Source organism: Neltuma alba, unplaced genomic scaffold (genome assembly GCF_004799145.2).
Source record: "Neltuma alba isolate B1F8T4 unplaced genomic scaffold, ASM479914v2 tig00011128_pilon, whole genome shotgun sequence".
NCBI classification, from domain to species: Eukaryota; Viridiplantae; Streptophyta; class Magnoliopsida; order Fabales; family Fabaceae; genus Neltuma; species Neltuma alba.
Window position 1 is genome coordinate 283,199 of NW_021635864.1, and position 17,297 is coordinate 300,495.

General features: G+C 38.4%; 1 protein-coding gene, 1 long non-coding RNA gene and 1 pseudogene across 2 annotated transcripts; all 3 read left to right on the plus strand.

The window, feature by feature from the left end:
* The first annotated feature begins 444 nt into the window (after positions 1 to 444).
* Positions 445 to 17,170, plus strand: LOC114761661 (uncharacterized). Its single transcript, XR_003742178.1, has 3 exons — positions 445 to 458; positions 734 to 745; positions 16,917 to 17,170. It is a non-coding gene; the product is annotated as an uncharacterized LOC114761661 (long non-coding RNA).
* On the plus strand, positions 1,214 to 3,159 carry LOC114761659 (probable isoaspartyl peptidase/L-asparaginase 2). The gene is made up of 4 exons (XM_028951074.1): positions 1,214 to 1,423; positions 1,742 to 1,975; positions 2,269 to 2,355; positions 2,467 to 3,159. The coding sequence occupies exons 1-4, from the start codon at positions 1,262 to 1,264 to the stop codon at positions 2,962 to 2,964; spliced, it is 981 nt and encodes a 326-aa protein (XP_028806907.1). The 5' UTR covers positions 1,214 to 1,261; the 3' UTR covers positions 2,965 to 3,159.
* Positions 15,377 to 16,847, plus strand: LOC114761660 (transcription factor MYB44-like; annotated as a pseudogene).
* Positions 17,171 to 17,297: the final 127 nt, after the last annotated feature.

Below are 17,297 nucleotides of genomic sequence, written 5' to 3' on the forward strand. Positions count from 1 at the left end.
TTTAGCCAATATACTTAATTAGCAAGGATATTTTAGGAATGACAATACTTATTTATTATAAATAACCAACTTAACTTACTTCCTTAATCTCCTCAAATAAGTCAATTGGGTGTTATAATTAGGACCGGAGGAGTATATTAATTTTTACGCTTATATAAGAATCAGAACATACAGATATAAATACTTCGATCCAAAACATGGAGCTAACTGATGAATTTGTTTAGCCGGAGAAGGATTACAAGTGAACCAAAATTTTTTATCTTCTCTTGCTTCGGAGACGCCCTTTTCTGATCTTTGTTACAATCCTGATAGCTGAATCAGGATTCCACTTGCCTTCCTTGCAAGTGATTAACATCAAGAAGAACAGAATCTCGGCCTCTTCGCTGACTTTAACCTGCGCAGATGTAATCCTTAAAGTTGTCCGTTGTTATGGTGTTATCTATCCTGTTACTTTTGCTGTTTCCCCTCCCTCCCTCCCTTACTTTTATACAGCTCCCACTGTAACACATCTGATTTATTGTTAATCTCATTTTGCCTTTTATTTGAAAAAAGAGATGAATTTGTTTTAATTCTAAGTATATGATTTTAATTAATATAATCTACTCTGTCTCCCTCATATCAAATTAAATATTATTTTCTTATATCACATTTGCCTAATTTTTTCTCACTCATTTGTTTAGTACTATCTTCGGTTCAAATTATAAGACTAGTTGACTAATTTGAAGAGATTGAGAAAAAAAATTAAGTTAATTATTTGTAATAAATAGGTGTTTTCTTTCCTTAAGTATCATTGCTAATCAAGTGTAATAGTTAGAACTATCATTGTTAGAATGACTACATTGAAAAAAATACATAAATCTGAGAGATAAAGTGGATTGGGAGTCTTATATTTAGGATTAAAATAAAAGTCAAACAAGATCTTATATTAAAAATCAGGAGTAGTATCATTTATTGGTTTCTGACCTTTACCTCTCTATGTGAAAAATTTCATCCTGAAATTGAAATTTTATAATTTTTTTAAACATTGGTTAAGCAGTTTGTATACTTAGCCGCTGGCAAAAATAAGTTTGCATATTTAGCTTAGGATAGCCGGTAGAAAGTATAAATCGACCGTATTGTTGGAGGGTCGGGCCATTCCAATTTAATTCCAACACAATACTGCTTTCAAGTCCGAAACTGTCTATAAAACCGCTGCCAACCCTCGGCCATTTGCAGTGACACACAAACTTGTGAGGGCAGAGACAACAAGAGGGAGAAAGAGATGGGAGGTTGGGCTATCGCGGTGCATGGCGGCGCTGGTGTCGACCCAAATCTCCCACCCCAGCGTCAGGAGGAAGCCAAGCAACTCCTTACTCGCTGTCTCCATCTTGGCATCTCTGCTCTTCGTGCCAATCTTCCCGCCATCGATGTCGTCGAACTTGTCGTATGTATTCTCTCACCCTTTCACCCTGCATTTCCTCCTTCCCCTGTTTCAAATCTCTCTTCCTCTCTCCACACGCTCCCATCACATTCTCTGTTGTTGTGCATGTTATAAATGTAGTCGCAATGTCTATTCTGAAGCGTCTGAATCCCCCATATGCCATCCACAGGCTATGCATGGTTTAATTCAGATACTGTGGGCATTCTTCATTTTATTCCCTTTAAAATGAAAAATTGAACGTTTTTATGCCATTACCGCGCGTTTTTCGTTCTGCTTTTGCCGAGGATCGGCGTTAAAGTTTTTCTTCTTTCTTGGGCATAGGTGAGGGAACTGGAAACAGATCCTCTGTTCAACTCTGGCCGTGGATCTGCGCTGACAGAGAGGGGGACGGTGGAAATGGAGGCCAGCATCATGGACGGCCCGAAAAGAAGATGCGGCGCCGTATCGGGTGTTACCACCGTGAAAAACCCTATTTCGTTGGCCCGACTCGTAATGGAGAGGTCCCCCCATTCGTACCTGGCTTTCAACGGTGCTGAAGAATTCGCAAGGCAACAGGTTCGGCTTTCTTCATCGGCAGAAGCCCTGTTCAATTTGAGTTCTGTCCGTCATATGTTTCTCAGGAGTAGTCTGATGCTTTTTGGGCGGGTCCCGTGGATTCATTTCCTTTTTCTTTTTATTTTTCATGATATTCTTTAATAAAGATATAGAAAAGATGGAATATTGGTGGACAGGATTGGTTTAACAACAAAGAGCTTTTTTTTTTTTTTTTGGGGTGGGGGGGTAACAATGATCTGATGTGATTTTTGTGGTACTGGAAAGAAGAGTAAAAGGGATTGGGATTGATGCAGGGTGTGGAGCTGGTGGAAAATGAGTACTTCATCACCCCTGAGAATGTGGGCATGCTGAAGCTGGCAAAGGAAGCGAATGCTATTTTGGTACGTGATCGAATTGTCTGGCGGCTTTTATTCGACTTATTGATTATTATTAATTTATTAATGATGAGAAAGAGCGTTGACGGAATCCATTGGGATATTCGGGGAATGCAGTTTGACTACAGGATTCCAACGGCGGGATACGAGACGTGCGGCTCCGGGGTTGAGAGTCCACTGCAAATGAACGGGCTGCCGATCAGCGTGTACGCGCCGGAGACGGTGGGGTGCGTGGTGGTGGACGGCAAGGGAAGGTGTGCTGCTGCCACGTCCACGGGTGGGCTCATGAACAAGATGAGCGGCAGGATCGGTGACTCACCCCTGATCGGGGCAGGGACCTACGCGTGTGACCTGTGTGGGGTATCGTGCACAGGAGAGGGTGAAGCCATCATACGCGGAACCCTGGCGCGTGAGGTGGGGGCGGTGATGGAGTACAAAGGGCTGGGCCTGCAAGAAGCGGTGGACTTCGTGATCAAGGAGAGGCTGGACGAAGGCAAGGCGGGCCTGATCGCCGTGTCAAATACCGGAGAAGTGGCCTACGGGTTCAACTGTAACGGCATGTTCAGGGGCTGTGCCACGGAGGACGGCTTCATGGAGGTTGGAATCTGGGAATGAACTCTGTACCACTTCGAGTTTGTTGGTTTGGAAATGGAATCCCGGGCGCGTGGCTGCCACCCTCCTTTACTTAACCTTCTCTTTTTAACGAGGGTCCTAGAATCTGCTAGTTGTGATTCTGAACATGTAAGCAAGTGTCAAATAATAGGGAATTTTCTCTTTATTCAAATAAAATTGAGCAGTAGATTCATCTCCCTTTGAGCCTTTTCTCCCTCTCCTGTTTGTGTATTGTTGTGGACTCATGATGCTTTTGCGTTTTGCGCTTATAAAGCAAGCCCGGTTGGGGGGCATTATTCATTTCCCTCTGACCGCCCCGACAAGGCATATGGAAGTGGTCCTGTTGCGGTGGGGTCTCTTAAGAACGCATTACTCTTTCAATTCTAAATATAATATTTTTATATTTTTTCAGTTTTAAATATAAGATCTTTATACTAATATGTATAAGAATTTTACATTTAGAATAAGAAGGCTTCGCAAATATACATTAGCTTGTCCTTTTACGGTTTTACTATAGTACCCCCGAAACAAAAAATGACACCAATCTTCGTTCAGCCACTTGCTGCCTGACAGTAACGTAGTATTGGAGAAGACGACACGGGTCCACATCACTCGCCAAAATGAATCTGATGAGCCAACAAAAGCGAGTCTGCAGCATTGTTTTCTGTACTCACTCCCTCACTAGGGCGACGAGTGCTGCGTTAAAATTACTCCCTCCGTTTTTTATTATAAGATACGAATAACCGAATTACGTTGATAAAAAAAAACAGTTAAAATTAGTTAAGAGCAATCAATGTGTAAAAAGCATATTTTTCTTTCCAAAAATACCCTCATTAATAAGGAGAGAGAGCATGAGAAAGAAGAATTAAATTATTAAAAGAAAGAGAAGTGGGAGGGAGACAATGTGAGTTGGAGACAATAAATATGGGTAAAATAGAAAATCAACACAAAAAAATAGAGACAACTTTTAAGTGTCTCTTATATATAAGAACATGTTATAAGCATCAAATGTCTCTTATAATAAAGAACGGAGGGAGTATAATTTTTATGCCTAATTTTTGCTGACTTTTTATTATGCTATTCATATAAAATTTTATTACAATTCAACTTATTTGATAATTTTCTGGTGTGTGTGAGAATCCTTAAAATGATTATCATATTGGAAGGGGAGAGCACTCGCATGCAATATAGTAGTATTTCATGAAATGCATGGGCTGGAATCCCCACGGGATTTCCGCCATTTTAATATTTTCTTGCTGCACTCAATTACCTTTGTCCATTTGTTTTAAGCCTAAATGACTGCTAATAGTAATACTACTTCTCCAATCCTAAATATAAGGGTCTTATATTTAGGATTATAATAGTATTATATTTAGGACCGGAAGAGTATTAATTAAATCAGATGCCTTATTCATGTGGTCAATATTTTAAACAAGCATTGTGATCTTGCTTTGGAGGTTATGTTAATTATTATAATAAATGCAAAGTATTCGGCCAAATATATAAAGCATTTATAAATTCCTTTCTCAGCCATTCAAATATAATTAACCGAGGATATTGTGTATAAACAGAAGATATGGAGAGTATGCAGAGTACCCATCCTAAATGTGCACTTAATAACTTTTTACATTTTTTGCCTCAAAATTTTAATAGTTGTCTCTCAAACTATAAGTGGATATTTCGGATACCTTTTAATCACAATAAGAGTGAAGTTGAAAATTTTTAAAATTTTTGTTGACAATTTAACCATGGACCAATATTTTCCAAAGTCGTACCAAAATACTAGAAAAAAGAACAAATAATAAGGAGAGAAGGAGTAGAGACAAAATATATGGAGCGGTGGTAGGGGCAGATGCCCCTAAAATCTTAAAAAGAAGACCACTTTTTTTTTTTTGGGGGGGGGGTGGTTGTCCCTGAAAATTGTCTGCATTATGAGCACAGCACAGAGAAGATGCCTGATGACTCTTGACCAGCCGTGTCAACTTTGCTTTCCGTTGGCACCTACTCCTTCGGAGCTCCCTTCGCCTCTCTAAGCAAAAAACAATTCTATTTCTCCTTCCAGGCCCCTGCAGATATTTTCCCCAACACCCTCGTCCCCGTGTCATTGCCTGGTAGCTTCCCACTCCTAATGCTGTCTTCATCTGACTTTAGACGCAATCCTTTAATTAGGCATTAATGCACTTTGACGTTGGGTAGTTTGATCTCCTCTTGAACTCCTCTCTCCCCTGAATCTTCCCTTCCCCTGATTCCACCTCCTCCCCATGTCCCTCCTTTTTATTTTTTAGTATTATATTTCCGTGTGCATGTCCATATCAACATTGCTGGTTCTGCTCATCATGTGTTCATAAATCTAACGTGGCAACCAAGTGTGCACGAAATGGCAGTTACACCTGTATTTGATATTTAATCTCCCCGCCGGATTCGTCCTTAAATGGCAAAGAACAGCCTCATTTAATTTAAATAATTTGGCAACCCAAGTCTAATGACCGAATCAACCTCCAACGACAAAAAACCTCAATCATATGTGGGAATATTATATCCCTGCTTCCAACACAGGAACCTCTGCCTGCTTGACTTGTCCTATATACCTGATAACGCGGTGGAAAACCATCTGCTCCATAAATATGCTAAGATTAGAATAATTTCTTTCTAATATTATCCCAAATGATATCTTGAACAAATTTAAATTTACAACTGTTTTTCTTTAACTTGCTTGAAGACAAAAGCTAAAAGAGAAAAAAAGGAAAGGAAGAGGAGAAAAGAAAATCGGAGGAATGGCCCATCGAAGATCGTGAACCGAGTGCCTTTCAAATCACAGAGATTAAGATTGTTAACTTCTGTCAGGCTGGCTAGGCTGGATGCAAGCTTGGCCTATACCAAGTAAAGGAGGAGCATGCAAGGAGACATGCAGAAAGGAACGAAAGCAATTATGAAGAATTGGAAGTATTTATTTAACGCTTGAAGCCACGAAAGGACGTTACCTATGGTCCTATACTGAAACGAACAAGAACCGCTACAGACAGAAGGGACATCATCATTTTCATCAATGATTACCAACCGTTGACGCTCATGTTTGTGCAATTTGACGGCCCAATAAGAACATGGCCCAAATCTGCAATCTCCTGCTGCCTCCCTTTCCCCATCCGCTTTTGGACCTCATGGAGGAATTCCTCGGGATACCCGTTTTCCTTTTGTACATTAATATTCGCCCACATATAGTGTTGATTTCTTGCTACACTGTTCGTCATTTTAAGATCCACCGCTAACATTTTGAGTATACGCAATTAGTTATAGATTCTAATCATATTAGTTACTTGTACTTCGCAAGGTACAATTAGCTGCCGTTACAGTTTCAGTAAGTGATGTCTTTTCGCAGTAAGAATATCATCAGCAACTGAAGTTTCGTTTTGCCTGGGCTGCACATTGCTCCTTTATAAAAAATTTCACTTTCCTTCTGCACAGAAACTTCTAAAACACTAAAATTGACTCGACTCCATCATAAAAGACCCCATGACAGAAGCTTCCACTTGAATCAGTTGGACTTTTTTCAGTGCAAGAGGAGAGAAAAAACCAACAGTTAAACAACTATGCAAGACCATAAGACAAGTCGTGCCTCGCAATTAAGAATCCTACAGTTCGGTGGTGATGGCTCTAGCATGATTATCTTCATGTTATTTTGCATCTGATGACCATATCGCGCGACCCTGTTGGCATACATGTTGGCCTATCTAAATACATGATCATATTTGAGGTTTTTATGTGCAATCTATGACATCGTATGCAACTTGCGCACATTTTCCCAAAACTTTTGATACACAAACATCATTACTTCGCGGGTTGCCATATAATTCCTTTGGCGTTAGGCAGAATTTGGTTAACGCTTGAAGCTATGTCAGCTGTGAATATTGCCTTCCCCTTCTATTTATGCATTAGCTGATCAAATGTAGCAGGAACAAGCCAAGAACACATAGAAAGAGCTGTTAGACCCGGATAGTTTGATCTTTAAAAAAGGGATAAAAAGGCTGCTTGGTTCGAATGATTTGGCAATGCAAGTTCAATGACGAAGGGAGTTTTATATGCCGTGCTTTCCGGACAAAACCAAAAAGCGCACTATGATTTTATGTTAGGTGTCGAGTCTCCGTGATTCACTTGCTGTGGATCTAATTAACTACACTGAACACTACTGCATTGTAGATGACCATCTGTTTCGTATACTGTTGGATATTAATAACTTTTTTTTTACAATATCATTGTCTATTTGTCTTAAATTAAAATCAAACTATTATTAGCTTCTTTGGAGGGAGAATGATCATGTGGTGGTGACTTATCCATGGAAGAGCCCATTGGAGAATATTGCCAAACAAAGTGTTTTTTTTTTTTTTTTTCCGGTTTAGAATGCCATAGACATCAGGATCGTACAGGCTAGTTTGGCATTGTATGTCGGTGAAAGAATAAATGAAGAAGCACGAAAGGAGACATGCAGAAACCAACGAAAGTAGTAATCATCAAGAGTTGGAAGATGGGGACGCTAGGCTTACCAAAATGTTTGACGCCTCATATCACGCAAATGCTGCCATTAGAAACCAGGAGCCCCCCACAGGCGTGGCCCCAGCCCAGTCTGGAAAATTAAATATATTATTTGTCAGTTTTATATTAAAGCACAAAAACGAAACTAATGTACCTGTTACTGGATATCAATTTGTTTGGAAAACCCCTATAAACTTCTTTAAGAAAAATGTTTTTTACGCAATTTGACACAAATTTTTTTACCTACTTATTTTGTATAACGCAAGGTAACGATCTTAACTTCTCCTGATTAAGTCAATTATTAGCATAGCATCTCACAGTTTGTTCACCAATTCTTAGGCTCCTCTTGCTGCCGATGTGCGTGCGTGCGTACGAGGGATAATAAACTCTCTTTCCACATCAAACATTTTGGGCTTATGCGTGAGGCGCCCCCCATGCAGCATTTTCCTGGGAAACTTACATCAAAATTACAGTAAATTTTCAATATTATATACTGTGATAATAGTAGAAGGTGTTTTAGCCACTTAAATGTGGTATGCTGAGTTTTATGCTCGTGTAAATGTAGGATATACCTTTGGGATAGTTGCTTCTGTTTGGAGCATGCCTGGCTCAAATTGACATCAATCAAAGTCAAATATAACTTCACTTTTCTAATGGCACTATTGGCCGCTGCTAAATATAAGTAAATCAAATATTAACTCCTCATAATGTGAGAGATTAATTTCTTTTACTAGACCCAACTCTGTTACTTAATTTATGGAGTTACGTTACAAGTCTTGAAAATGGGACACTGTATGAGGAGTTTCACGTGGCTAAGCCCATCATTGATCAAAGTAAAAGCGGACTTGTAGTTTTAAGATTTCCCGTCATGACTAAGAAGCCCAGTGGTACGAATGAGAATATCTGCTTGCTTTAGTTCATTTACCGAACATGCTTTGAATGTTGAATAAAACCAGGCGCTTATGGGAGTGCAAGCAGTAAGTTTTCACTGATGATTATTGATGTCACGTTAAAAAAAAAAAAAAACACACACACACACACACTGGTATTTAATGACACCGATTTAATCTTCAAAAGTTTAGTGTTATAATTCAGGTCGAGAAATGATGTGCAACTGCAGGAACAAAACTTATCTTGAACTACAGCTTTTATAATATTATTTCCAATCATAATTATAAGGTCTTATTTTTCGATTACAAACGAGGCTCTAACGAAAGAACGTTTTTAATCATCAAGTTAGCAGTCAATTATATGTTATATTTATATAATTTGGGGACGAAAGTACGATTCTTCCAGTGAAAAACGTCTGGGGTTTTGAGATGCGCCATTGTTGATTTCAATATTTTATGATGGATAGCCACAGTACTATGTGCATGTTTCGGTCTTTTACAAAGCTTGATTTGTTGGATGATCCGTCAGATTGGCCAGTTCTACTTGAGTTTCAGAACTCATTGGTCTCAACATAAAAATCTACAAATCGAGGACCACAGAAATTAACAATGTAAAGACAAAAAGGACACCCATGTCAATGCAGGACACTTGTCCAGTGTGAACCATGCCCCGTGACGGCCTTGTTCTTCAGAAACGCGACCACCTGGATCACATTTAAAGATCTGCAGCCACGCACCATCCCCTCTTAATCTGGGCCGGGCCGACCAACCGGCCACGCCCATGCCCACTTCCTCAACGTCTCATTATATTATAAACTTTTTATTAATAACATAATCTTTTCCTCTGACATTTGGTGCGGATGAATTTTTGCATGGTCCCAACAAAACAATTGATTTTTTTACCAATAAAATGGAAATTAAGTGGATGCCAGTTAGCATTGAAATTAAGTGATTTGAGGTGTTTTAACTGGGTAGTATGTAAATGAGGTGGTGCTTTGAGAGTCTATATGAGAATGTATCATTTGGAATATATTTTTCTGATCCTATTTATAAGTCACTTTCAACATGTTTCATATAGATTAAGAGAAACATTAAATTTTATTTAAAATTTAACAATATTTTATATCTCATGTGAACAAAATCAACACAATAATAAATAAGGGGTAAAATTATATATTTATACAAAAAAATTTTAATACTCTATAAATAGGATAAAAATAATTTCTCTCTGTACTATGAATAGGAGGAGAGGACTGTATCACATGGGAAAAGTGCATTGGGATAATTAAATGCAATTTGAAGCGTGGTGGTGGGTGGTTGCAAATAAATGAGACGTGAGGAGGTTTGTATGGCGCCCCCGGGGCCCCATGCCAAGCAATCTCAGAATCGGACGTGTCGAAACTGTAACTCTGAGGCGGGGAAGCAGATTTGTCTGAAAATGGATGGGGACATGCTTGGCTTTTTGCGTGCTTTAGGTCAGTCAACTCAGTTAATAAACGTGCATAACAACACTGCTATTGCTGGCTGTAATGCACTCCACGAATAATTTATATAGATCTGAGTAGTGCCTGCCTCCCCAGTGATGTGATTAATTACATTTTAACTTTACGATAACAGACAGTGGGGGCAGAGACAGGTGACTCTTGATAAATGAGAAATTAGGCAAAGTAACAGTGTGGGTTCTGAGATTGACATGTTTATATATGTGTATGTAATTAATTTATATAGATCTTGTATTTACATTTCTGTCTTTTTAATATAAAAACTAGTTGATTAATTTATATGAATTAGTCTTTAAGAAGACTAATTAAGTTAGTTATTTGTAATAAATATGTGTTATATTTTTCAAAATATCCTTACTAATCAAATGTGTTAGCTAAAACTATTATTATCACAAAAACTATCTTAAAAAAAGAATAAATATGAGAGATAAAATAGATTTGGATCTTATATTCAAGACTAAAGGGATGTTTAGGTAAAAACAAAACTATGATTTTAAAAGTATTTTTATGGTATACATAGTAAATATGTGGAGGAATTTGTCTCGATTTGTGAAAAAGTACTTTTAAAAATAATATTGAACAATCCAAACATATCTTAAAATAAAAGTTAATTAAACTTTTATATCAAAGATAAAAATAGTTAAATAAAAGAAATTAGGCTGACTGAAAATATCTGGTCACGCTCACCCTGGATTCTCGTAATCTTATGAAGCCCATTATTCTCATGATTGAGGATCGTGTAGTGGTCAATTGTCTTAACGGATCTCACCGGCCATTTGATTGCCCGTGTTGCGTCATGCGGCCATCAGCACGAGAAACACGGTTTTAATTTATATCAACGCATTCACTGATTGATTCCTCTTTTTTTTTAAAAAAAAAAAAATCGTCAGGCCTTTATTTCACTGGGACTCACCGCATTAGCATCCCGGCATTTTGGTTCTCGGGATCTCTTAAAACATCAATTGCACCGATTTCTCCTCTTCTCTTTCCAAACACCTTTTTAATTATTTTAAAATTTGTTGACAATTGAGAAGTATAAAATACAAATTTCAATATAAAAAAATTATAACTGATTGATTTGTTGTTAAAACTTCATAATAATTAATTTTTTTTTAACTTCATTACCTCCCACTGTTTTTTGAAGCTAAAGTAAAGAATGGTCTTTGATTTGGAATTGGGAGGGCAGTGTGATTTTTACGGGATTAATGAAGGAAAGTTGGCCCACCGAAGTCGTAATAAAGAAACGAATCTGGAGAGAGCTTGATTCCGTTTGAGAGCGAGGGAAGGAGGCGGGAGTGGGATATAGCTGGCAGGGCCCCACGTGGCACGACAGGTTCCGGTGCTACGGTTGCATCCGTTAAAGTTTCGGATTCTTTTTTTTTTTTGGTTTTGGATTATGTGGAGGCATACATTATCACACACTTTCTGCCACTCGTACCATTAAGTCAAATGTAGAGGGAGAGACCGCAGAACCAAACCCAGGAAGACGAAGTTCATAATTGAAGAAATATTTTTTTCAAACAAAAGTAGAGTATTAATCTAGTGTCTGGCTGGTCAAAAAAAAAATGTAGTGTCTGAATCTACAAAATCGTTTTGGTTAACAACAGTACTCCCCCTGTGTTTATTATTATAAATCTCAAATAATTAATTTATAAATAACAATTAATTAAAATTAGTTAGAAGCAATAAATATGTTAGAAATATATTTTTATTTTTAAATATACTCTTATAATAAATGAGAAAAAATAAAAAGAATGTGCTGAAAAATATGATAAGAGAGATAATAACCAAAAAAATAATTAAAAACAAAATTAAAAAAATGTATTAAATGTAAAGAAAAACTCAAATTAAAACTTATAAAATAGATCGTATTATTTTCAAAATTTAAAACTTATAAATAAAATAGAAAGAAGGCTTATACTATCACATTTAGTATTAATTATAAGGTTTTGTTTATAATTTATAAATAAAATTTTATAATTAGAAGAAGTGAGAATATATCATAGGGCATCGGCAGTGGGCCGGCTGTCACTCTTGAGCAAACAAAAACAAACATGGCCCGGCCTCCCACCAGCTCCGCCCTTGGGTTCCTTTCCTCCACGCTTAGTGACGCGTCTCAACATCACCCACGTTGCTTTTATTTTCACCTCCCATTTATTTCAATTATTAAACGGTTATTTCTTTTGTATTCATAAGCAATTGATATAAAAATATTTGAATAATAATTATGAAAAAAAATCAGCTACCTTAATTGATCTAAACAGAGCTGCTCACATTACGAAATATAGAAAAATGTATATTTTCTACTTATTAATTATTTTTGATTAATCTTAACTGTTTATTAAATTGCATAATATAATTATTTGGATTTTATAATGAGGGCGAAGAAAAAGGGAAGGGATAAATAATAGGGTGGAAGCTAAATTAAGGAGGAAGGGTATGGGGTGGAGGGTAGGGTAGGGTAGGGCGGGGCACAGGAGGCGGAGGTAGGAACAAGGGCCTGACAAGAAAGATGAGTGAGCTTGCAAATTGGTCACAATTAAATGGAATGGAAAGCTCCTTTTGGTTAGGAGGAAGTATACCGGATGGTTACCAGATCATGTGACTGTCAGACTCCAATCAGAATCAAATCTCTTTATTCCTCCTTTCTTTAATCTCTTCCGTATCAACTTGTACCCCCCTCCCAAAAATACTTCATTTGCTTCTCTTTTTTTTTAACCATCAAAACTCGTTGTTAGTATGACAATTATTAAAAAAGTATTTTTCTGTGAAATGAGATAAATTTTTTTACATATTTACTTCGTAAATGGTAAAAATATTTTTAAAATTATGATTTGATTTCTATCCAAACACCCTTTTAATATAATTTCTATTTAACTTTACATTTCATTTTAAATTGCTCTATGTACTTGTTCGCAATACAATGATAAAACTTAAAGAACTTTATATAGTAATTACTCTTCTTTTTCTGCTTGGTCGGATCTTCATCTTTAAAACCAACTATGCCTTTTAAGATTTGTTAAATCTGGCTCTAATACTTTTGGATATGGTTTCCCTTGTGCATATGTAGTCCCAGATCTTTTTTCCCCCTCAGAAATACAGTGCAACTCACAACTCAGCTTTCTAAAAAGCAATCCAACTCTCGGGCACGTCAATTATTTGTCTGCTTTCCATGTTTTCCTGCTTTCGAAGAATGCCCTCAAATTCAACGTTTTATTATTATTTTAATTGTACATACTATTTTTGCATTTGATTAGAGAAGAAGGGGTTCCTCACTTAGTAGTTTATTGTTTTGGGGAATTAATTGGAAAGATGTAGTAATAGGAGGATTTGAAACAGACGGTGGCCTGGCCAAAAAAAAAGAAAAAGAAAAGAGGAAATAGACGGTGGGTTGAATTCAACAATCAACGTGGTACGGAAGGGGCGAGTCACGTGACATGAAAACGTGGGAGTTTCTCATTTCAGGGACGAGACAGGACGACAGATCGTACAGGTTGGGATGCACGCATTTGGTACCGCCCTCGCACCCAAATAAAGAGAGAAAAAGAAAGGGGCATGCATTTGTTTTGAGCTCGGTTTATTTTCTTTTGTTGTAGTATTTTATTCCTAAAATAAAATTCCCATGACTTTAGCAAACGGTTATAAAACTTAAGATGAGCACGTGTCTAGATAGGATCAAAATTTATAGTTTTAAAATTTTTTTATAATATATAAAATAAATATATGAATAAATTTATCTCAATTTATAAAAAATATTTTTAAAACATAATTTTTATGATACCAAAATGTAATAGTTTCTGAAAAGAAAGTGCCGGGGAGAGCTGCGTTGTAGTGATGTTCATATTCCTTGAATGGAGGGGATTCACTCGAGTAACAAAAGCATGCACGGTTGAGAAGCGTTTGTAATTTCTGGAAGGGCGGGTGGGTTTGTAGGGGCCAATAATGAAGCAATTTGTGGTGTTGAGAGGGGGAATTTAGGGGTGATATAGCTTTCTATTACGTTGGATTCTTCTACCCATGAATGGATGCCCAGGAACCAGGATTAATAAATGCAACTGATTCTTTGATTCTATTTATAAGACATAGAAAAAAGATTTTTTTATTCTATATATAAATCATTTTATTAAATTTTTACCATTAACATACTATATTATCCTTGATTAACTATAATATAGATAGTTATTGTTTTTGAAGGAGTATATATTAAATAGAAATAAAATTAAAAAATTACTATATTTTAATAAAAAAATTAATACAGTTTAAATTTTTTTAGTCAATATAAAATATGTTGAAAATGTTACGTAAATAACAACAGATGAGTAAATGAGAAGAGGAGGAGGAGGGCGGCGTTCCGAGAGTAACTGACACGAGGCAGTAGTGGGGCGAGTCAGGCCGTTCTAAGGTGAGCTCACTATTCCGCTTTTCATTGGCTTCACAGCCTGTACTCACCCCGCCTCCCTAGTCCTCCCCCTTCCGCCCTTTTCAAAACCTTGTCGTTTTCCTTGCCAGTTCAGCGCCTCCTTCAATTTTTTTTTTTTTTAACATTTTGGAAAGGAGGCTCATCAATTTTGTCCCTTTTTCGTAAATACAATTGAAATTGCGTGGGTGTTGCTTCTTTCTCGGTCACTTAAAAATGCTGTCCAGCCTGTTTCGGTCAAAAGCTATTCCCTGTACCATCCATCCTGCCCCCCACGCATGCCCTCGGCTTCTCTCCATTATTCTCCTATAATATTAGTATCTTATGTTTTTTTCCCGGGCCATACGCTAAATATTAATATTGTTTAATGTCTAGTTAATTAGGCCTGCTTTATTTTTGGGCGCTTTCGGGTGATGGTTTAACGGCCGAGCGGACACGCTTTCTTTTTCCTTTTTTTCCCCCCCAAAAGTGTAATGGACAATTAAATTCCCTCAAATTTATTATAAAATCCGTTCATATCAGTGAACAAAAACAATATATGAATGTTTTGAAACATTTTTAAAGATGCCGTTGAAGAACCAAGAATTCTCTCACTTTTGTCTCTGTTTTTTTTTAAGGGGTCGACTGCAGATGAGAAGTGAAAAGAACCAATACTTTTTTCTCTGCCAACTTAAAAGAAAATACTTGAATTTATATCAATAAATTCAAAAATAAAGAAATTGGATGATATGAGGAACCGGAAACCCCAAAAAAAAAGAGAGAGAGAGAAAAGAGAGGGGAGGGCGAAAAGCGTGATAGAGAAGGAATGAGGAGATATTTCGAGGGGGGAGATGGAGCGGGAAGGAGGAATAGCCACTCATTAACGGGCGCCGAGAGCGTGACCATACGTGTAACTCTCACAGACTCCCATTTGACGCGTGTCACCCTGACAGCTGTATCCTATACTAACTGACCAGTGAGTTGCCTGGAACAATCCTCGTCACTCCTCACTCCCACCGGTTCATCCAGTCATCCTTATCTCCTTCGTATATAAATTCTCTCCTTTCCTCTCTTCTCATTTTGATTTTTGACTCCCCTTCTTGCCCAATCTCCTTATTTTGTCATTTATAATTATAATCCCATTTTAATGCCCCTAATCAAATTATTTATTTTCTTTTCTGTTTTTCCTCGTCCTTTCGGCTTTTTACATAGATAACAGAAGGCCCAGCTAGAGAGCTCTAGTACACTAGTGTTGCCCCCAAACTGCTTTCATTTCCATGGCCTCCCTCAAGAAAGACGTCGATCGTATTAAAGGTCCGTGGAGTCCCGAAGAAGATGAAGCCTTGCACAGACTTGTTCAGAGTTACGGTCCTAGAAACTGGTCTCTCATCAGCAAGTCCATTCCCGGTCGATCCGGCAAGTCCTGCCGTTTGCGGTGGTGCAACCAGCTCTCTCCCAACGTCGAGCACCGGCCTTTCACGCCCGACGAGGACGAAACCATCATCAGAGCGCACGCCAGGTTCGGAAACAAGTGGGCCACTATCGCTCGCTTACTCCACGGTCGCACCGACAACGCCATCAAAAACCACTGGAATTCCACTCTCAAGAGGAAATGCTCCGCCATATCCGATCCTTTCGATCCCGAGCCCAATGAACACCAGCCTCTCAAAAGATCTGCCAGTGTCGGTGCCGCCCCAGCCGTCTCCTGTTTGTACTTGAGCCCGAGTAGCCCATCCGGATCCGATTTGAGCGATACCAGTTTGCCCGCTATGTCTCCCACGCGGGTTTGCAGACCCTTCGCGAGGAACACGGCCGCCGTTCCCTGCACCCAACAACCGGAAACCGCCACTTCCGCCCATGATCCACCGACATCACTATGCCTGTCACTGCCTGATCCAGTTCGGATGAGGCCTCCAACCATGGATCCGGATCGAAACAGCCTGTCAGCCCGACCCAGTTCCCGCCAAGTCCACCGTCGCCAGCGCCTGCTGCACCAGCGGTAGGAGCATCAATGGCAGCAAATGCGTGGTTCCAGCTCCTACAGGTCAGAGATATGATCAGTTTGGTTGGGAGAGACAATTCTTCAGCTCCGACTTTCTGGCGGTGATGCAAGAGATGATAAAGAGGAAGTGAGGAATTACATGTCTGGGAGAGAGCCGAATGGTCTGTGTGTTCAGACGGAAGCCATTAGAAACGCTGTGGTGAGAGTATCGGAATGGGCAGGGTCGAGTAAAGAAGGATGATGCTGCCTCCGCTCAGCTAACTCAGCATGAATCGGAGTGGGGAGAGACAGAGCAACCCAGGCAACTCGGAAAACGTTCTTGGTTGTTGTTTTTACTTTTTTAAATTTTAATTTTAATCCCCTTTTTTCGTTACACTGAAAAAGGGAAGAAAATAAGAATTTCGGTAATGTACAGGAGGACACAACGAGTTTTCAGAAGAGAAGGAACGTCATTAATCGAATTATCATTTTGTGAAGGGATTACACAGATGAGACGGTGGTTTGATGGGAATTCATCGAGCCATGGGTTTCATTTTCACACTTAAAATGAAAGAAAAGAAGTTTTTTTTTTTTCTCGAGGGAGAGAAGATTTTATTATTATTATTATTGTCACCATTATTAATTTTGGTTGGCAAAAGTAACAGTTACAATGACGGAGTGAAAGAAAAGACAAGCAAAGCCTAAAACTCGGGAAATGTGAAGGGCATCAAGTTGTTGGGCGGACAGAAGCGACGCAACCGTTTTTGTATGTTTTCATTGATAATTTGAGAGAAGAATAAGTAGAGCTTCTGTTTGAGAGGAAATGGGGGATCCGATTGGAAAAATCTCTGCCCGTTAGCGGGGCTGGGATCTTCTTCCACGGTGACTGGTTGATTGCCTTCAAAATGGGCATCCGAAAATTAAAAGAAGTAGACTGAAAAGAAATAAACCGTGACAGCATTTATACGGTGGGAATCCTGAATAACAGTTGCTCGAGGGATACAAGTTCAGGTTGATTGCCTTTTTCATGGATTGCCAAA